The sequence below is a fragment of the Mobula birostris genome, chromosome 9, assembly GCF_030028105.1.
Source record: "Mobula birostris isolate sMobBir1 chromosome 9, sMobBir1.hap1, whole genome shotgun sequence".
Taxonomy (NCBI): domain Eukaryota; kingdom Metazoa; phylum Chordata; class Chondrichthyes; order Myliobatiformes; family Myliobatidae; genus Mobula; species Mobula birostris.
Genome location: NC_092378.1, coordinates 33,525,956 through 33,548,172, shown reverse-complemented (window position 1 = coordinate 33,548,172; position 22,217 = coordinate 33,525,956). Strand labels below are relative to the sequence as shown.

The window sequence follows — 22,217 nt, the reverse complement described above, 5'->3', positions numbered from 1 at the left end:
GCATTATTAATGATCTTTCAAGAATTACTAGATTCTGGAATGGTTCCGGATGACGAAAATTGCAGATTAGAAGAAGGGGCAAATAAATGGTAGATGAAATACAGTGTTAGGAAGTAGATGGTCATGCAATTTGGTAGAAGAAGTGAAGAGGATGACTATTTTCTAAATAGAGAGAGAATACAAAAAACTGAGGTGCAAAGGGAATTTGGAGTCCTTGTTAATTTGCAGGTTGAGTCTGTGGTGAGGAAGGCAAATGCAATGTTAACATTTGTTTCAAGAGGACTAGAATACCTGTATAAAAGCAAGGATGTAATATTAAGACTTTATAAAGCCCTGGTGGGCCTCACTTGGAGTATTGTGAGTAGTTTTGGGTGCCTTATCTCAGAAAGGATGTGCTGAAACTGGAGAGGGTTCAAAAGAGATTTATGAAAATCATTCCAAGATTGAATGACTTGTCATATGAAGAGCATTTGATGGCTCTGGGCCTGTGTTCACTGGAATTCGGAAGAATGAGAGTGACCTCATTGAAACATATTGAATGGTGAAAGGGCTGGATGGAGTGGATGTGGAGAAGATGTTTCCTGTAGTGGGAAATTCTTAAGACCGGAGGACACAGTCTCAGAATAGAGTAGCGTCCTGTTAGAATGGAGATGAGGAGTTATTTCTTTAGCCAGAGAGTGGTGAATCTGTTGCCACAGGCCTCTGTGGAGGCTAAGTCTTTATGTATATCTAAGGCAGAGGTTCATAGATTCTTGATTGGTCAGGGCATGAAAGGATACGGGGAGAAGGTAAGCGACTGGGGTTGAGAGGAAAATTGGATCAGCCATGATGAAATGGTGGAGCAGACTTGATGGACTAAATGCCCTAATTCTGCTCCCATATCTTATACTGTTATGGTCTCAGCCCAACATTTCACTGTTTTATCATTTATCAACCAGTCGTATTGCCTACTATTGCCATATATAATAGTGGCAATGCAAACAAATGTGTTGAGATTATGTCAGAGATTATTACGCAAAATACTTCAAACAGGAAGCAAACCTGTCTCAAATGTACTGATTTATGATTTCAACAGATTTTGGACTATGGATGGGATTCAATCTGTTCACTGATGAGAGTTGGTCATTTAATTAACTTAATAAGGATGTATACCTTTGTTTAGTTAATTATTTCTAATCAGAGTGATTCAGAAGGTTATTTAAATAGTGGTTGATTGAAAAACATTGATGGACAAAGGAATCTAGCGTCCTTGTATACAAGTCGTTGAAAGTAATATGCAGATGCTGCAAGCTGTTAAGAAGGAAGGTGATATGTTAGCTTTTATTATGAGAAATTTTAGAAGAATGAGAGGTGATTTTTATAGAAACATACAAAACCCTGACAGAGCTTAACTGGCTGATTGTTTCCCCTGTCTGGGATGACCCAGAACCAGCAGTCTCTGTTCAGGATTCAAGGTCAAGATATTTAAGACCAAGATGTAGATTGATTTCTTCACTCAGTGGAAGATGAACCTGTGGAATTCTTTACCCCAACAACTGAATATATTTCATATTTGTAGATATAAAAGGCCTCAAAGGATATGAGGGGAGAGAAGAATATGGTACTGTGAATCAGCCATGTTTGTGCCAAATGGTGGCATAGGTCTCACTGACTGAATGGCCTGCTCATAATAATAATTCTTCTAGGTTTCTATGTTGTCACAAATAATGTTTTTCTAAACCCAGCCATTGAAAGTGGGGAGAAAGCCTGTCAATGTGTTAAGTGTCGTTATAGCACAAGGATGATGATGAGTAGGGTTAAATGGGACTACCTAATGAATCACACATCCCTTACCAGCTTTCAGAATCATCTTCACAACCACGGTTTCACCCCTGCCACAGTCATGCTCAGCGTCTCCCCCACCTCCTTCCATTACTGTAATGGAACCATTCTAACCACTATGGCTGTCTGATGGTGAGAACCTGACTACAGTTAAGTTCTGAACCTTGAGAAAGGAGGAAGTTTCTACTCAGTTCCTTGGTGCAGAATTTTCATTCAGTTTAAAATCGAAGCCATGCAGTCTTTTATGGAGATAAATTTCAATAAACCTGGAGTTAATTGTGCACAAAAGAAATTGCCAGATATTCAGGGGAAATCAAAGTTTCATTTTCCAATCAAACACATACTGAAATTGCTTACCAAACATCTTATGAAATATGTCACTGTATTTCAGCTGTTCAGATAGAAACATTGATGGGTCCAATTGAACCATCAAAATACAAAAAAAAATCTGAACCAGTGTATACATTGGATCATGTGAAAATTTTTAACTGTTAATGTTTATTTTATTTACATCATCAGTGGGACATCAGTTACTGCAATTGCTCTGGGCTAAAGTGACATATGAAATAGATTTATTAGACATTTCTGTACATTGTGGCTCTCAGCAGCTTCTCTCAGGGAGTTTTTCAGCTTTACTCAAAGCTTCTTTGTGTGTTGCAAATGTCTTTGGTTATTAATTGTGACTTTTTTGCATTGGAGTTGGGACATTATTTGGCAGATATACTGTTTAGTTTGTTGGTGACACTTGGAGTACTGTGTAGTTTTGGTCATCTTGTTATAGGAAAGAAGTGGTTAAGCTGGAAAGAGTGCAGAAAAGATTTATGAGGCTGTTGCCAGGACTAGAGGGCCTGATTTATAGGGAGAGGTTGGCCAAGTTATGTCTATATTCCTTGGAGCATAGGAAAATGAGGGGTGATGTAATAGAGGTTTACTAAATCATGAGGGGCATAGATAAGATGGATGATAAGAGTCTTTCCCAGGGGTAGGAGAGTCCAAAATTAAGGGCGTAGATTTTGGGTGAGAGGGGAAAAATTTAAAAACAAATTGAAGAGCAATTTTTTTTCCACACAAAGTGTGGTGAGTATATGGAACAGTCTGTCAGAGTAAGTGGTTGAGGCAAGTATAGGAGTATCATTTAAGAAGCACTTGGATAGGTATACGAATTTCAGTATGTATATTGTATACATTTCTCTTGACATTAACTATACCTTTGAACTTTGAAACTTTGAAGAGCAGGGCTTGGAGGGGTGTAGGCCGAACCCAGGAAATTGTGACAAGATAGGTGAGCACCATGGTCGGCCTTGGTTCTATGACTATATAATTTCGAGGTAAATAACAACAGTGAAAGTATGACCTTCAAGGACTGTATTATACAACAGAAACCGTGCATGCATGTGAAAGATCCCAAGATGTATTTCAGATAAATATAAACACAACACCATAAGCAGCCAAGGTTTTAAGAAATTTCTTCAATTAGAAATCAGGTGTAAATGGACCTTTGATTAAGTATTAATGTATGTACAATTTTGGAAGAATGAGCAGGATGTGCAAGATGCATACAAGCAAGCAAACAAAAATTTACAAACTTAATTTATAATTCATTGTAATACTATTATTACCTAAGAGACCTACCAGTGCAATGTTCGGATTTGAAAATTTTAAAGTACTGATTTTCAGTGACTTAAATGTAAATCAGTTATGGTATTAGAAATCTTAGCAAGGTTTAAATAGTGGATAGTATTAACTTGTTAATGTGACTTGAATTTAGATGAGCAATATCCTACTCTCTTTAATATTAAGTTACTAAACTCTATAATAAGTCTGTCACTACTTAAATCAGTGCATTTGAGAAAAAATGAGAATCGGACTGTTTGCTATTTATGTATGATGTACTTAATAACCCAGTGTGGCATAAAATAAAACAGGAGATTTATGACTTCCTTGATGGCCTGTGAAATTGGAAAATTCAATGTCCATATGTTGTATATGTGGGGTATGACCTAATGGTATGTGAACATTGATTTTTTTCAATTTCAGGTAACATGTACCCTTTTACCCCTACAGATTATTGTTTGACCCATTGACTTCTTCCAGCAGCTCATTTTTCTGCTCCAGATTCCAGCATGTGCAGTGTCTTACGTCTCCTGGAAATTTTGGGAGCTTTTGTTCATTAAAAAATATCCACTGATCTCTTTGAAGATGATGGTTAAGATCTGGTATGAGAATGCAGAGCATACTATTTGCAATTAAGTCAGCATACTACAATTGGTTGTGTCTCTTGCTTGTGTAACTAAGGATCACCTTTTAGATTAAGTACTGTGAATGGCTAAAAGTACTCTGGCTCAACTTTACTAATAAGTTATTAATAAATTGTATTATCAAAATTGGACAACTTACTAGATTCATACAACACAAAGCTTGGAACACACAGGCTGCCATCATGCTGATAGTAGTATTATGCCCATAGACCTACCACTATAAACTGCTGGCAGGAGCAGTTCTAGTCCTAACTGATTGATTTAAGAAATCCAGCAAGGAGTTTTGAAGTCTAACTAATCTGAGAGTTTTTAATTAAGGATAAAAAAAGGAAATGCAAATGATGTGGACTTCCAAAGGAAATTTGAATTAGGGACCTCAGTTATGTAGATAGACTTGTGAAACTGGGACTTTTCCTGTTAAAATGGAGGATATGATAGAGAGATGAATTGAACATCATGAAGGGACTAGACAATGTCAATAGAGAGAAACTGCTTCAATTTGTATAAGAGTTGAGAACCAGGTGACACAGAATGATGTTGATTGTAAAAGAACAGAAGTTAGAGTCAAGAATGCCTTGCTGTAGAAATAGTGGATGTAAATTCAATGCTAACATTCAAAAGGGGACTAGAACAATTACCATCCAATAGCATCTGCATCTGTTGTAATGAAGTACTTTAACTGGTTGGTTTGGCTCAATTCAACTCCTGCCCAGCAAGGACCTGAATCTTCTTCAGTTCACCTATCTCCACAACAGATTGGCAGAAGACACTGTCTTGCTGGCTGTCCACTCTGCTGCTGGTCACCTGGACAGTCAGAATATGTGTAGCAGGATGTTGTTCACTCACTACAGCTTAGTGTTTAACACCATCATCCCCTCAAAACATTGTCAAGCTCCCTCTGAACTGGATCCTCAACTTCTTCATTGGGAGATCACAATTAGTACAGATCGAAAACATCATCTCCTTCTCCTCCCATCTCAGAGCTATGTGCATAGCCCCTTGCTCTGCTAGCTCTGTATCTAAGACTGAATGCATAAGAATTAGCTCTAACACCATTTACAAATTCACCAATGACACCACAGTTGGCAGAATCGCAGATAGTGATGATATGTACAGGAATGAGATAGATCACCTGGTTGACTGGTGGTGTAGCAACAACCTTGCACTCAGTGTCAGCAAAACCAAGGAACTGGTTTCCGAAGAAGATGTTAGATGAACTAACACAGTCCTCTTTGAAGGGTATGAGGTGGGAAGGGTGAGCAGCTTTAAGTTCCTGGGTGTCAACATTTTGGAGGATCTATCCTGAGCACAGCACAGAGATGCAGCCATGAAGTATTTTCTTAAGGGTGTTTAAGGAGATTGCTTGTGAAGTTTAAGGAAGTTTGACACAGTATCAAAACCCCTGGCATATGTCCATTGGAAAGCATTCTGACTGACTGCATCGTGGCCTCTGATGCACATGAGTACAAGAGGCCATTAGGGACTTGTGGACACAGCCAGTTCCATCATGGGTACAACTCTCCGGCATTGAGGATCCCTATTAGAGGACAGGTCTTACAAAGGTGACATCCATCATCAAGGTCCTGTTCTCATTGTTGCCATCAAGCCTTGGGCCTTGATCCTTGGTATCAATTCCAGGACACACCAATCACTGAACACTAGGCCTTGAACTCCCATCTCACCGAAGACAGAACCCCAAACACTAGGTTTTGAACTCCAGTCTCACTGATTTATGAACCCATGGAGTCAATGGAAATCGTTCCTCTTGCCCACAAGGAACTCCCAATTCCGTCAAATGACTGATATTATATATGCTTAAATGAGACCCATCCAAAGACTTGCTGAGGAAACTTTGACAGTTTCCGCTCACTTCACCATTACTTAGATAGCTTTTTGAGTTCTTGGATTGTTTGAATTCTTAGAAAACAAGAAAAAGTTGAAACTTTAGAAATCTTTAAAGTTACAAAAAGCAAATTATGTAAAACACTTAAACAATTAACAATATATAAACAATTATTTTCATATGATATTATCTCATATATTGTCTTGGCCTGAAAGACCATCCTTCATCATTCAAATGAATGAGCTTCCTGATTTAGCACCAGTCTATGCCCTGTTGCAGCTGCTAATGACAAAGTCTGCACGTGTTGGAATGTAAATACAGATTCTAAACTTATCTCAAATTCTAAAAGCTTAATTGTACTTAGACTATGTTAAATGCTTTGTTGTGATTGTTTAACACTTCTCTTTGAATAGCCACAAAATCAAATGAACTAATGTTGAATCTGAATTCATCTGCTTTGGTAGATTATTGGGTACAGTGTCCAATGATTCATTTGATTAGATTACCACTGTTTTTGTACTCTTTTTCTGTTTTGATAATGTGTGCATGGCTCTCAAGATGCTAGGTATCTTGCAGCCTATTTTATTTAATATTCTAGGTTTACAGTTATGGTTTAACTGTTCAGTCCTCTCCATAGATGCTGCCCGAACGGCTGAATTCCTCCAGCATTTGTGTATGTTTAGTTGGGTTTAATTCATTTGCACTGGCGAGAGGAGACAATGATTAACAGTCAATCCATTAACTATTCTGGTAGTAAAGTTGCTGAAGGAAGAGAACATTATTAACTGAGAATCTATGTCCTTAAAAAGATTCATCTGTTGTAATTATTGGAGCTATTATAATCTACTCGAAAATCAACCTCCCACACATAATGCACCTTTTGCTGGATTACTAAAGAGAGTACATGTTCTCCCAAATACCATAATCAAAGCATGCAACCTGGTGTTTTGTAAAACCTGAGGCCATCAGCATTTGTAAAGATAAATACAGGAGATTCTTCAGATGCTGGAAATCCAGAGCATCATTCAAGATTCATTTATTATCAAAGAATGTATAAATTATACAACCTTGAAATTTGCTTGCTCACAGGTAACCACAACACAAGAAACACAAAAGAACCCAATTAAACATACACAAAATGCTGGAGGAACTCAGCCATTCAGGAGGAACGAATAGTTGATATTTTGGGCCAAGAGTCTTCATCAGGTCTGGAAAGGAAGTAGAAGGAAGACAGAATAAGAAGTTGGGGGGTGGAGAAGGAGTACAAGCTGGCAGGTGATAGATGAAACCAGGTGATGGAGAAAGTGGGTGTGTGGGGAGTGGGGGATGAAGCGCAAAGCTAGGAGGCAACAGATGGAAGAGATAAAGAACTGAAGAAGGAACCTGATGAGAGAGAACAGTGGATATGGGAGAAATGGAAGGAGGAGGGACACTACAGGGATGTGATGGGCAGGTGAATAGAAGAGATGGGGTAAGAAGGGAGCCACAATGGGGAATAGGAAAAGAGAGAAGAAGAAATTACTGTAAGTTAGAGAAATCAATATTCATGCGAGAAGGAAGCAGAAGCCGGAATATGAAGGTCAGAGAGGGGAATGTGTACAAGTTGGCAGGTAATAGGTGAGACTTGGTGAGGGGAAGGTGCTGGGTTGGGGAATTAAGTAAGAAGTGGAAGAAGTATAGGGATAATGAAAAAGGATTCTAATGGAACAGGATAATGGACCATTGAAGAAAGGACAGGGGGAGCCAGGGGACGTGATCGGCAGGTGAGGAGAATTAAAGGGATGAGAGGGAAATCAGAATGAGTGATGGAAGTGGGTTTGGGGGTTTGGAATGACCAAAGTTAGAGAAATCAATATTCATGCTATCAAGTTGGAGACTACCCAGTTAGAATATGAGATGTTGCTCCTCCAAACTGAGAGTGATCTCGTGATAGAAGAGGAGGCCATGGACTGAATTGGAAGGTTAGTTACATTGTAAAGAAACGTATGTTTTTTTTTTGTTTCTCCCTAATGGCCCTAACTAATCTATTAGATGTAAATAGCATGATTACCTTGGCAACCCTGCCCTTGGTCTGGCCTAGGGGTTTCCCTTATTGTTTCCGTCCCTTGCTTCCTTCTTTCCTCATGTTTCCAGTACTGATGAAAAGTCTTTCACCTTGAGTGTTAATTCTACTTCTCTTTCCATAGATGCTGCCTAATCTGCTGAGTGTTTCCAGCATTTTCTGGTTTTATACCTTAATAGGTATTTTTCTCAGAGGATAGAATAGTAGCAATTTACTGTCTTGCAGATAGTAAGTATATATCTTTAGTCAGATGAATCAAACCCACAGGAAGGTTGCTTTAGGAAAAAAGTGCTTGAGATAAATACTTGAAAGTGGATACAGTATGTTATTAAAATATTTGTCCATTCCCACCATTCACAATGATTCCAACATGTCCATTCGCCTTTTGAATCAGGTGTCAGATTTTGTCTCACTGGAGTTTAGGAATGCAGTGCTTCAAAGGAATGTTTGTGAAGCTTATGACAATTGGATTATAGGGGATCTACATTTTAACTCTGCCAGTATGATCCATCTATGCATGGAATGTCCGCCTCTGCTCTAATTTCTTCAAAAATATGCATTCTATAAAGTAATCAGTGCACAACAGCAACTAACAGTCTCTACAGAGGCAAAGTATAAGTTGTTAGCCTACTTCCACTTTATTAAGGAAAGCTTACACAATTAAATCCTGGTAAAATCAGCTTTGCAATGAGTGCATCATAAGCAAATCTGCAAATGTTCAATAAATGCACTGATCTATGTAATATTATTTCCTAAACAATTATATAATGTGAACTCCTCAAGTGCTAAGAAGGATTTAAATAACAAATTACAAAGTGTAACCTGACTACGTTTCTTTGCATTTGCAAGATTATCAGTACATTTATATTACAAATGATTCCCTTTGTTTCAAATCTCCAATGAAAATTATTCCAAATTTACTGAAGCTGGCTCAGTCCATATTGCAAACAACATTCCCTGACTGTGGTTCATTATCTCTCTTCCTCCTCTGGATCTCACTATTCTTCTAACATGGTAGATGACAGAATATGCAGAACTTTCAGGGTATCTTCTCCATTGTCCCACCTAATGAACCTATCCTCAAACTGTCTGTCCAATTGTAGAATAGATGTGGTGTCCGAGTTGAGAAAAGGTAGTTTGACCAATAGAAGTCTCTCTTACTATGGCATAGATTGTAGTTTGAATTACCGTTTTTTTAACCTTTATTCTTTTGCTTGGTAAATTATTGAAGTATGCTCATTCTTGACTTCCATTTATCTGTCCTGGTCAATGTTTGTTGGTTTGATGAGAAGTAAACATCTGCTCCTCTTACCAAGAGTAATTTTTATACAATTTATTTTTTTACTCAGAATTCAGGTATGAGGTATATAATAGATAGGAGGAGTTGCGGTATGACGAAATGTGATAGAAGTATTTACAATCTTGGTTATATAGACAGAGAAACTAGGGAATATCGTAGTTGGCAAGACTTAAAGGTGACATGTGAAACATTTATGGTTAAGGTTTCCAATATGTTGCCTTGGTAACAGTGGATGCAGAGTCAATTGCTGCTTTCAAAGGAGAGCTGGCTAAACATCTGAAAAATGTGCAGGGTTATGGGAAGAGGGCTAGAGAATAGGGCTGGCTGGATTACTTCTACATGAAACTGGCAAGTTGTTAGGCTGAATGTCCTTTTTCTGTGTTGTAACCATAATTTGATTTATGGGCTGTTCACTTTAAACCTCTTTTTCTAAATAATATCGATCTACAGTTTGGAACTGTTGTTAGTCTTTCTGTACACTTTTAGTAGCATAGAATAGATTTGAACATGGGATTTTCATTTGTGTGGTACATATTTTCTCCTTTAAATTTTAATTGCAGATGAAAAGTATAGAAGCAATAATTCCCAGCGAATAATCTAGGTGTAGTTGTGTTCCAAATGTGAAATCTCTATATGACTTGTATATTTATATTCCAGTATTTAGTGTGTTAAAACATATAGTAGGATATTTTTAATAGTTTGCAACTGTATTTTGAAAGGATGAACATTTTATAATTTTAACATAATGTTCAATAACATTCCTGTTTTGTTTAGCAATTTACTACTTTAAATAAAAGCTGAAATATCAATATAGTATTCTTCTTTACTGATGCATAGAATCTCCAAAAAATGTTAGGTATGAACATAGTTGCTGGACATCAACTGTATTTTTAAGGATAACTCATTCAGAAAAAAAGTACAATGCATATTACTTATTGTAAAGAATGCCAAAAGGAAAAGTATAAATCAGGTGTAAGATTTCTAACAGGCAGTGAGATTTACATCTGCGAGTTGGATGTAGCTACCTTAGTTCAACAGTTTGTGGCTTGTCTGTAAATTCCACATACAGTAAATGGACTTCATTACATAATTGCCAATCTAGACCATCACTAAGTGAAAACGTCTTGTTGAATCTTTCATTATTGAAGACAAGATGGAAGGTGTTTTAGGCATTTGGAGTCTACCTCTTCCAATCAACTACCTCAAGGCTCCAGGGATTCAGTTTAAATCGTAACCTCAAGTGTTTTGAATGTGGGGTTTACGCGTTCTCCGTGTGTATTTCTTTACGTCTCAAAAACATGTAGATTGGTAGGTTTGTTGGTTACTGTAAATTGTTCCTACTGTAAGCAGGTATTATAATCTGTGGGCAGCTGATGGTGTGGAGAATAAATTTCATGGAAAATTAATGGGGTAATGGGATTGTTTTGTGAGCCAGCATGGACTTGCCGTGTGAATGGCCTCATTCTATGTTGTTCTATCTGCTTGGAATATACTTGGCTACCGAAAATTATTACCTATTGAAGGTGATTGCAAAATGATAAAAGGGAAGTTAATGAGCATGTGAGAGAAAAAATGAGATACAGGGATGATGAAATAAGAGAAGTACGAGACTAATGGGATTTATGCACTGAGAGCCCACAAGAACCTGAGGGATCAAATAACCTTATGAGCCATAAGTAAGTCCCTGTAACTTGTGTAAAGTTGGACAATTGAGGCATGAATTATTTAATTTCACATGGAATATGAAAACTCTCAAGGTAAACTTCCATGAAATTCTTTTCAAGCTTAAAAGCAGAACGACATTGCAGGAATAAAATGATACAAAATTCATGTTACTCTTCAACAGTTGCACTGCATTGATCTGAAGAGTAGCTATGGTTTTACTTAAATGTAGCTTGATTATCCAATATTTTGACAGACGGTAGCAATTTACAATCTCCAACTTTTAAATGCCTTTCAAAATTCAAAACTTTCATAAATTGTGTACATTGCATGGCCTTCATCAGCTAATAATTAACTCCTGAAAGAATTTGAGTAGGTTTATGTGAACTGACCTATTGCATCTACTGTTCCTTTGGGCACTCTTCTTTAGATAAATACAGACACCACTCATAAAATGCTAATTTTTATTACCACTCACTTTTTATTATTCTGCTGTAGAATTAATGGTTACACTGCCCATCAACCTATCCTAGTCAGATCAGTAATATCTGCTCAGCAATAATGAGTTAAATATGCCACGTTAGTGGAAATATGAGATATATTGAGTAGAAATGATGAGTTGAGGACATCCTTAAAATCTCTTTCACTGTTTTGACATCATGTTTGAGGGCAAAGGGGACTTGGTCCAGAAATTGATTGAAGTCGGCTGTGTGCAGTGGAGATTGCATACAGTTGATTAACAACTATTGCGCAGGAAGGTGCTCAAGGCAGCGCTGTGTTATAGCTGATAAAAGGTAGAATGGTAGTCTTTACTGCAATTTGAATGGTCAGATTATTTAATTGAAACAACCACAAAATATGCATTGTAGTCCTGCCTGGTGAGAGACCAGGAAAATACACTATTTGAATGATGTGCCAACAGTCCAAGTAGTTGCTAATTAATATGGTCATAGGAATCTACAATGATCAACTTTTTGACAGTTTTACAGAAGTTACGGAAAATAGTTTTTAACATTTTATATAAATTGTCTAATACCATATTTCATTTTAAAATAAGAAATCCATACAGTAAGGCAGCCTAGAGTTCTTTCTTATCTGTGTTCCTTTACTGGTGGCTGCAACATCGGCCCATGCGGTGACCAGCCGGTATTGCTTTCACAACATGGTGATAGAAGGATTTGTAAATAGAACCAGGCTGCAGCTGGAAGCAAAGTAATTAATTTTAAATTATGCATCCTATAAGGCTGTAAAAATTAATCCTTAGGGAAGATTCCATGAATATATCAGAAGGCATTTAGGATTTTCTTGCATGTAATTTGCAGCACTCTCCAGACAAGTGAGAAGTGTTGCACTTTAGCAGGTCAAATATAAGGGAAAAGTATGGAGTTAATACCAGAACCCTTAAAAACACTCATGTATAGAGGGATCTTGGGGTTCAAGTCCATGTGCTCATTGTATGTGGTTCTGCAAGTTGATAGAATGGTAAAGAGGACATCTGGCATGCTTGTTTTAATTATGTATTATTTATGCACATTTTATTCCATATCTGTACTTCTAATTTTATTTTGATCTAATTGTTGAATAGTGTCTCTTTGCATGCAGCACCAACAAATCACTGCGGTTTCCTAATACAGTGGTTCCGGTCAATTGTGCCATCTGTTAATTGGGACCACCACTTATTTGGGACAACTCTTAAAGAACCAAAACTAATCAAGAAAATAGCCAAGAATCACACTATGCTGCTTAATTGGGGTAGAAAACTGTACCGAACTTTTTCTAACTAGTGTCAGTCACCTTGCACACCCATGAGACTCTACACGGTGCTTTGAGCAAACAGTTTTTAAATAGCATCGATTGCATGTGTTTGTTTTCAAAAAGCATTGATTTTTGTCACTTATAGTTGATGAGAAACAAGCAGTAAGACAATTCTGAACTGTTTTGCTCAGTGTGGTTTCAATCATTCAGGCTCGGAGATACTAGAAACAGCAAGTGTGAAAATGAAACAATTTCACTACTTCAAGTTAGCAACAATGAAAAATTTGAAAGTGTCAATGATCATATAGAATGTTACAATTAAAATGAAGATTTGGAGGATGCAGCATTGTATGAAGGCAGTCCAATATTTGCACTAGGTGTGCTGATTTTGTTCATTTACTTTCAGTCAAAAGGACCAGATTCACTGGATAAATTCTTCTATCAATAAGTATTAGGAACTAATACAGTACACAGTTTTATAGTATTGTAGTAGCATTGGCAGTGTTAAATACAGAATTTGTCCCTCAGTTTGACTTTCTTAGACCTTTTTAACTACAGTATTTCCATGAAGCCTCCGCTAATGGGACAAATGTTTAATTGGGCCAAAATGTGTCTCAATTAACTGAAATCCACTGTATATGTAAATATATATGGTGAATAAAGTTCATCTTTGATTGGTTGGGGCATTGACTATAAGAGTCATAAAGTCATGTTCCAGCTATATAAAACTTTGGTTAGGTTGGATATGTGCAATTCAGGTTGCCCTGTTACAGGAAAGGAGTCGAGATTTTGGAAAAAAGTGGCTTAGCAGGGTGTTGCCTGAATAGGGTATGAGCTATAAAGAGAGTTTGGACAAGCACATATTGTTTTCTCTGGAGTGTCAGAGGCAAAGGAGAGACCAGGTTCAGGAGCATTTACCAGAAGGGATAACTGCACTTTCCCCATCACGAAAATGTCCCTACAACCTATGGACTCACCTTTAAGGACTCTTCATCTAGTGTTCTGGATATTTATTGTTTAGTGATTTATTATTATTACTTCACACTTTCTTTTTCATTTGCCCAGTTTGTTGTCTTTTGCACACTGGTAGTAGCCCTGCTGGGTGTGGTCTTTAATTGATTCTATTATGGCTATTGGCTTTACTGAGTATGCCCACAAGAAAACTAATTTTAGGGTTATAAATGGTGGTGTATATGTACTTTGATAATAAATTTACTTTGAACTTCAAACTTTGAAATGCAAAATACTAGATGACATGCATTTGAGATAAGAGGGGGAAAGTTTAAAAGAGATGTGTAGGGAAATTTATTTTTACGCAGACTCCTGGAATGGACAAAATAGAATTCTGATTCTAACTACAAGGTTGTTGTAAAATGAAACTACTTTACACAAACTAGAGTGCTGGTAATTTTGGCTTGTTTCTGCATAGGTACTGTAGTAGAATGAAAATAGCTATGAGGAAATTCACAACTAGTAAGCATAAAGTCGCAAGCATTGCATGTGATTGCTTTCATTTTTTATGAAAATTTTGTTAGTTGCTACATTCAATGGGATATTTATTCAGCATTTGTAGCAGTCAACAAATTCTTGAAGAGCTGATCAAATTTTATTCAAATGAAAAATTGTTTTAATTCAAACTTGCGTTCATTACCAGAAAATTTTAGTGACTCAGTGCTGTGAAAAGAAGTGATTTTTTTTCACTTAAGTTAAATTTCTTTATTCTTACTTTAAGAACTGGTAGTTGGCAGCATGATGAGATTTTAACCAAGTCGCCATTTTCTATTGCTTTTGTTTAAAATATTACAGTATTTTGGCTTTATCCAAGATATTAATTTGGTAAAATGAATGACCTGCTTCTTTTAAAGCCTACTTGATTTTCATTTCATTATAATTATTGCCTTGAATCATGAAACAAATAGACAAAGAACAGCAAGACAAAATTTTTGTTTAATGAAAGCTGTTAAAAACAAATCATCTCTATGGAAATTTGGACATTCTTAAAACCCTACCTTCCATGCAAAGTTACTTAATTTGTTATTTGGCCCAACAATTGAGTTGGGATTAATTAAAATTTGGTTCCAGTCATTCGAATTTAAGGAGTAGTTCAAGTACAAAGATTAAAACAATACATTCGATCATAACAACTGCCGCCTTAAAAGAATGATATTTATTATTGTGGCGCAAACACGAGGAAATCTGCAGATGCTGGAATTTCAAGCAACACACATAAAAATTGCTGGTGAATGCAGCAGGCCAGGCAGCATCTATAGGAAGAGGTACAGTCGACGTTTCGGGCCGAGACCCTTCGTCAGGATTAACTGAAAGAAGAGATAGTAAGAGATTTGAGAGGGGGAGGGATGGAGCTAAGAGCTGGAAAGTTGATTGGCAAAGGAGATACAAGGCTGGAGAAGGGAGGGGATCATGGGACGGGAGGTCTGGGGGGGAGAAAGGGTGAGAGGGACAGAGGGAGAAAAAAAGAGAGAGAAAGAAGGGGGGAATAATAAATAAATAAGGGATTGGGTAAGAAGGGGAGGAGGGGCATTAACGGAAGTTAGAGAAGTCAATGTTCATGTTCAGACGGAATATAAGGTGTTGTGCCTGCAACCTGAGTGTGGCTTCATCTTGACAGTAGAGGAGGCCATGGATGGACAAATCAGAATGGGAATGGGACGTGGAATTAAAATGTGTCACCACTGGGAGATCCTGCTTTCTCTGGCGGACTGAGTGTAGGTGTTCAGCGAAACAATCTCCCAGTCTGCGTCGGGTCTCGCCAATATATAGGCCGCACCGGGAGCACCGGACGCAGTACATCACACCAGCCGACTCACAGGCGAAGTGTTGCCTCACCTGGAAAGACTGTCTGGGGCCCTGAATGGTGGTGAGGGAGGAAGTGTAAGGGCGTGTGTAGCACTTGTTCTGCTTACAAGGATAAGTGCCTGGAGGGATATCGGTGGGGAGGGATGGTGGGGACGAATGGACAAGGGAGTTGCATAGGGTGCAATCCCTGCAGAAAGCAGAAAGGGGGGGGGAGGGAAAGATGTGCTTGGTGGTGGGGTCCCGTTGGAGGTGGCGGAAGTTACGGAGAATTATATGTTGGACCCGGAGGCTGGTGGAGTCCTGATTGTGACTCTTTAAGTAACATTTGAATTCAGAGTTCATTCCATAAAGTTTAAAAAGTTCCAAAGTGAAAGGTACGCTATCTTTATTTTGCAAAATTTATGCAATACCAATTCAATACACAATGAAGAAACTTATTGTGCTTTTTTAATGTGCACTGTTTGTTCTAGTAGAATCAAAATAGGAACCAGATAGTATGTCAGAGCATATTTATTTGTTAGTTCATAGCCGTAGCAGATGTTTGTTTGATGCCTTGTAAAATAGCTATGGCACATTTCATAAATGTTGTTTTGAATTGCTGAAAACTTTGCACAGGCATCAACATATACATGCTGTGCAGCCAATATCTTTGGACAGACATAAGCAAAAAGGCGTACAAGTGAAGAACTTGACTTCTTTTTCTTACTCCTTAACTTCATGGACTCTAGTTACCTTCTGAAAAACATTGGTCTATCATTTATTTTAAACACCTGCAGAGAAGTAGAATCTCAGTGAATGGATTCATCTGTTAATCATTACAAGAACTGATTCAGAAATATTGTGTCATTGAGACCACTCTGTTTCCATGTTCTACCTGTTGCAGTAAATTATTGTCCTCATGAATTAATGAGTCTGGTAGCTACTACAAAATGGTCTACTTTGATTGATATGCTTAGATATTAAGTGTTTAATGAAAATTATTATTTTTCCTAGAGACTGAATGTGATTGCAACCATTTATTTGCTGCCAAAAATTCACCCAGACATTTGTCACAAATCACCCCTGCATTCAACAATTTCTCTGCTATTAGCCACAATGTCGCTTCCAGTTTAACATTCATTTGAAGCATTGTGCAGAACAACTGGTCTTGCCTACGTAATGCTAGTGTATGATCCCTAGGAATGAGGAGTAAATAGGTTTGCCTTGCTTGCCTCTCATCCTCCAGAGAAAGGAGAGTCATAAAGAGTTGGACAGAGGATAAGAGGACAAAAGCTGATGGCAAGAGCAAACAGGCAAGCTGTCTGGAGAAACGATTCATCCCTTCTCTCTAAATGAAAAAGAATACGTGGAAGTCAGCACAATTTTTAAAGGAAAGTTACTTTTGTGCATGGGATTGCTAGATTTATTTTTGGTTTTTAGACTTTCTCATCACACATTGATTAATGTGGTGAACTCTAGTACTCCCAGGTATGTGGAGATCTAATACATGGTATTAAAATTCTGCAGTCAACGTGATCAAAACTCTGTCATGGGACCTGATGGTGGAAAAAAAAATGCAATTAATTCTATACCTAAGTTCCATAACAAAGTCATAACACCCCAAAGTCATTAATAGATTAAGCAAAATGACTTTAATGTAACTACAGATGACGTTCTCCACTTTGAACCATTAAAAGATAGAAAAGAATATTTTTAAACTGGTAAAAGCTACAACCAGTGGAAGTGCAGCAACTTCCTTGTTCTTTGTGCGGAGAATTGCCATGGCAAAAAAATACTTAAAACAGGCCAATGAACTATTGATTTTTACATCTGAAAGAATTTTTAAAAATGATAAATACTGTGACACAGCTACAGAAACCCCCTTTAAACTAGATCAGGAAGCATTCTGGTCACCAGCCTGTAGAAATAGTATATTGGCCAAGTGATGAGTGTACCACAGAATTGGAATCCAGGAGCTAATTTATGAGGTGTAATTAGGCAACTTAATTTGCATATTCATTAAATTATTAAATTATTAAATTAAATTATTATAAATCATTAAATATTAATTGATTTTCAAATTTTTAAGAATACAAAGAGTTAATTTATAGGTTTAACCATGAAATCATTGCGGGTGTATCAGACTTGAGGAGCTAAATGATTATTCCCAGTGTAATGGTGATCAAGCAGAGTTATTGGCCCTTTAACCCAACATATCTTAACTTTTGATAGCATTCCATACTACAATGTGGCTTGTAGCCTATATTATACATTAGCTCATCCAGATGCTACTGACTGTAAATGTTGCAAAAGTGCCTTCCTCCAACATTCTAGGGCAGTGCATCCCAGGTTGCAACTGGATGAAAAAATTGTTCCTGCAATCTATATACGACTAAAACTCTCATGCTATGTCTATGTTTGTCTGTTTGTGACCTCCAATTAGCGCAAACGGTGCATTACAGCGGCACTTTTTTGGCTAAATCGAATTAAAATGTGCTAACTTACAGAATGCAGGCAAAGTTCAGGGTTATTTATTCGTATAAAATTGTTCATTCGCCAAAAATCAACTTTCACCCGAGACCCGGTCGGCCATCATGGAAATCGGGACGCCGCAGCCCGACGCATGCGCACGGCCAGCCTCAGCAGTACCTCACGATGCTCGCAGAGCCGCTTCCACCTTCCATGGAGACCACGACGCCGCAGCCCGACGCATGCGTACGGTCAGCCTCAGCAGCGCCTCGCAATGCTCGTAGAGCCGGCTCCACCTTCCATGGAGACCACGACGCCACAGCCCGACGCATGCGCACGGTCAGCTTCAGCAGTACCTCACGATGCTCGCAGAGCCGCTTCCACCTTCCATGGAGACCACGACGCATGCGCACGGTCAGCCTCAGCAGTACCTCACGATGCTCGCAGAGCCGCTTCCACCTTCCATGGAGACCACGACGCCGCAGCCCGACGCATGCGCACGGTCAGCCTCAGCAGCGCCTCGCAATGCTCGTAGAGCCGGCTCCACCTTCCATGGAGACTACGACGCCACAGCCCGACGCATGCGCACGGTCAGCTTCAGCAGTACCTCACGATGCTCGCAGAGCCGCTTCCACCTTCCATGGAGACCACGACGCATGCGCACGGTCAGCCTCAGCAGCGCCTCGCAATGCTCGTAGAGCCGCTTCCACCTTCCATGGAGACCACGACGCCGCAGCCCGACGCATGCGCACGGTCAGCCTCAGCAGCGCCTCGCAATGCTCGTAGAGCCGGCTCCACCTTCCATGGAGACGGCGATGCCACACCACGACACATGCGCACGGCCAACCTCAGCAGCTTAGAGGCTTTGGTGTTACTGCTTCCTATCTTCTATCAAGCATTAGGGTAAAAATATATGGATAGCCTAATTATGCCGCGTGGAAAGAGAAGGGGGACATTATGGACAAGAGATGATGCCAAACGTCGTCGGGAAGCGGCAAGGTGAGGGAGAGAACAGCAATCGGATGAGGCCAGGGCCGCACCACTCCAGGATCAAAGAGTCAGGACAAAAAAGATGAGAGAAGACGAGACAGAGGACAGGCATGCACGTCTCCAAAATGACAACAATAGGCACAGACGGAGGAGAGAACAAGAATCCGATCAGCCCAGGGCCGCACGAGTCCAGGATCAGAGAGAAAGAACAAATGGTAGAAGCGATGAAGAGACTAAGGATGAAAGGGCTGCGTGTCTCCAGAATGACAAAAACAGGCAGAGAAGGAGGAGAGAGGAGGAGACCGAGGAGAAAAGGAAAGATTCACTCGAGAATATGCGGCACAAAGTAATTATTGCGAGAGTTGCCGAAGACGACAATGGCCACTTTCGACGACAATACCTCGACAAAGAAAGAGCAAGGCAAAATGCACGACCCGCATGCCGTCACATTTCTGCTGATGTTGGTTGGATGACCAGAGTATGCCCTCACTGTCGTGCCTTCCTATTCACTGGAGAAACCGCACATTTCTGCTGTATGAAGGGAAAGGTCAGGATAGGCAACTTGCAGCCTCTACCTAATGAACTCCTCAATTTGTGCAGCAGTGATGAACCTGTTGCAAACGAGTTCAGGAAGAACATCAGACAATACAATTGCCTCTTCCAAATGACATCCTTTGGTGCCAAAGAAGTCATTCCAACTAGGAATCGATGGAATCCTTCTGTGATTATTCAAGGCCAAATCCATCATTACATCGGACATTTAATTCCAGACCCGACCCAGCAAGCCCGATTCCTTCAAATTTACTTCATGGATGTTTGATGTTCATTCTAGTCTCATATTTGTCTTGCTATGCATCTTTCTTCTTTAATAAGCTGAGTTTTTCTACTTTAATTTCCAAATCAAAGAGATAGCAATAGCATTCAGGAAAATTTAATGTTCATTCTGGTCACATCAGACTGCACTACCCTTCTCTCAAAAGGGTGCCCCAACGGGTCACCCTGTTGTCTAGTCTGCTCTAAACTTATTACTCCTCACATTAAATTTAGGCTGTCTGGTCTTCGATACAAGTTCGCCTGTATCTGTTGTGTTTTCTATATTAATGCTAATATTACTTCTCAGAACTATTGATTACGTAGGCATACAGACATTGGGTTCAAGTGTTCAGGCTAAGAAACTAGATAGAGAGAAGTTATATTCAACTCACTTTTTTCTCTTCTGGAGTGTACTTTGTGAATTAATTTGATTAAAGCCAATTTATCTATAAAATGATCTCTCTTGTTTAAACAACAGGAGACAATATTTCAAAATAAAAGATTGACTTGATTTCTTTTTTAACACTGAAATTCAGAAAAGTTATTTTTTAATGGTGCTTTTGCTAAGTGGTATAAAGATGATGGATGGATGTGTCTTCTGTGAATCAACCCTTTACCTATATTGTTAAAGGTGAATGAAAGTGATATTTTACAAAATATCTGTATATAATTCCATGCATTTTTCTGTAGAAATTACCTAGCTTTTATTGGGAGAAGTTGCTGTAGTTTCCTTTGCTTCTTAAATGGACTGTTTCCTGAGTACAATAGAGCATTTGCTGTGAGCCCAGATGCATACCTCAATCCATTTCCCAATGCTTACCTGATACAATTTTATCAATAGACACTCTTGTTTAAAATTGATGTGCAAAATCTGTAAAAAGTTGAAATTCATTAAAAACCATTAATGCAGAGCGCAGTACTTTTGCGTTCATTTTTAGGTGTCACATGCTCATTCGTCAGTAAGATTTTCATCTTTCTTTGTATTGTTTTATCATTGTCAAATCCATCCAAGTGAGTCAGTAATGGTGACACATCCTGAATTCAGTCAGATTTTCAACCCTGCTGACAACCTTGGACTGTTTTTTAAAATATTTTCTTTGTACTGTCAAGTCAAGTCAAGTCACTTTTTACTGTCATTTCGACCATAATTGCTGGTACAGTACGCAGTAAAAACAAGACAATGTTTTTCAGGACCATGGTGCTACATGAAACAATACAAAAACTACACTGAACTATGTAAAACAACACAAAAACTACACTAGACTACAGACCTACCCAGGACTGCATAAAGTGCACAAAACAGTGCAGGCATTACAATAAATAATAGACAATAGGCACCAGTAGAGGGCTGTAGGTTGGTGCCAGTCCAGGCTCTGGGTATCGAGGAGTCTGATGGCTTGGGGGAAGAAACTGTTACATAGTCTGGTCGTGAGAGCCCAAATGCTTCGATGCCTTTTGCCAAATGGCAGGAGGGAGAAGAGTTTGTATGAGGGGTGTGTGGGGTCCTTCATAATGCTGTTTGCTTTGCGGATGCAGCGTGTGGTGTAAATGTCTGTAATGGCGGGAAGAGAGACCCCGATGATCTTCTCAGCTGACCTTACTATCTGCTGCAGGGTCTTGCGATCCGAGATGGTGCAATTTCCAAACCAGGCAGTGATGCAGCTGCTCAGGATGCTCTCAATACAACCTATGTAGAATGTGGTGAGGATGTACTGAGATTCCACTTCTGTGTAGTCAAACTCCACTTAGCTCTAAGTACCAATGTGTACACTTATTCTATAAGTCTCTTCACTTCAGTACTGTTCATCAATGTGTTAAACTTTGAGTACACACCTGTTCAGAAATGTTAGACTTGTAGCTGGTAATGCAGAATCTCTGCTCTTCCTTTCAGCAGTATGTACGTGCAGGCCATGATATCCGTTCCAGCTGTCCGTAAAATACTTTTGCTGCTGTCTTCCCACAGTAAATATAAATTAAATTTGATGTTCATTTTGATTAGTGTAACATGTTCTCTGAGGCATATTTTATCCAGTTTCCCAAACCCCCCCCCAATAATAATTTATGTCAAAACACAAAAATTATTTTTAGATTAATGTATCGTTCATTTTGTGCAAGATTGCAGCATTAAAAAGCATGCCAGCTAAAGACAATGTTCTCCTTAAAAGAATAAGTTACAATGAAGTTTGTCAGTTGAAACATTGAAACGTGTTAGTAAAAATAAAGATGTAGTCTAAAAACAACACAAAATGCTGGAGGTGGATCAGGCAGATTCTATGGAGGGAACTGGACAGTCAACATTTCGAATTGAGAACCGTCATCGGGACTGAACGTTGTTTTTATGAATAAGTTACAATGAAGGTGTACTTTAAGACATGTTGCACATGAGGATTCTATACTGGAGATTAACAGTGGGCAGCTGCATAACAGAAAGTATTTTGCATTTGTTTT

At 38.7% G+C, this 22,217-nt stretch overlaps 1 protein-coding gene across 6 annotated transcripts in view; it reads left to right on the top strand.

Annotated features, from left to right (window-relative positions):
- The window catches only part of LOC140202653 (ELKS/Rab6-interacting/CAST family member 1-like), a 754,922-nt gene that overhangs the window by 554,356 nt on the left and 178,349 nt on the right, over positions 1 to 22,217 (top strand). Inside the window, exon 18 of one of the 6 annotated variants that reach the window (XM_072267764.1) lies at positions 16,744 to 16,802. The exons of 4 other annotated variants lie outside the window; for them this stretch is intronic. In XM_072267764.1, the coding sequence (XP_072123865.1) occupies positions 16,744 to 16,779 (36 nt within the window). In that variant the 3' untranslated portion in view covers positions 16,780 to 16,802. Of the gene's footprint in view, positions 1 to 3,885; positions 3,967 to 16,743; positions 16,803 to 22,217 lie in introns of those variants that run through there. One more of the 6 variants, XM_072267765.1, reaches the window with a different exon arrangement.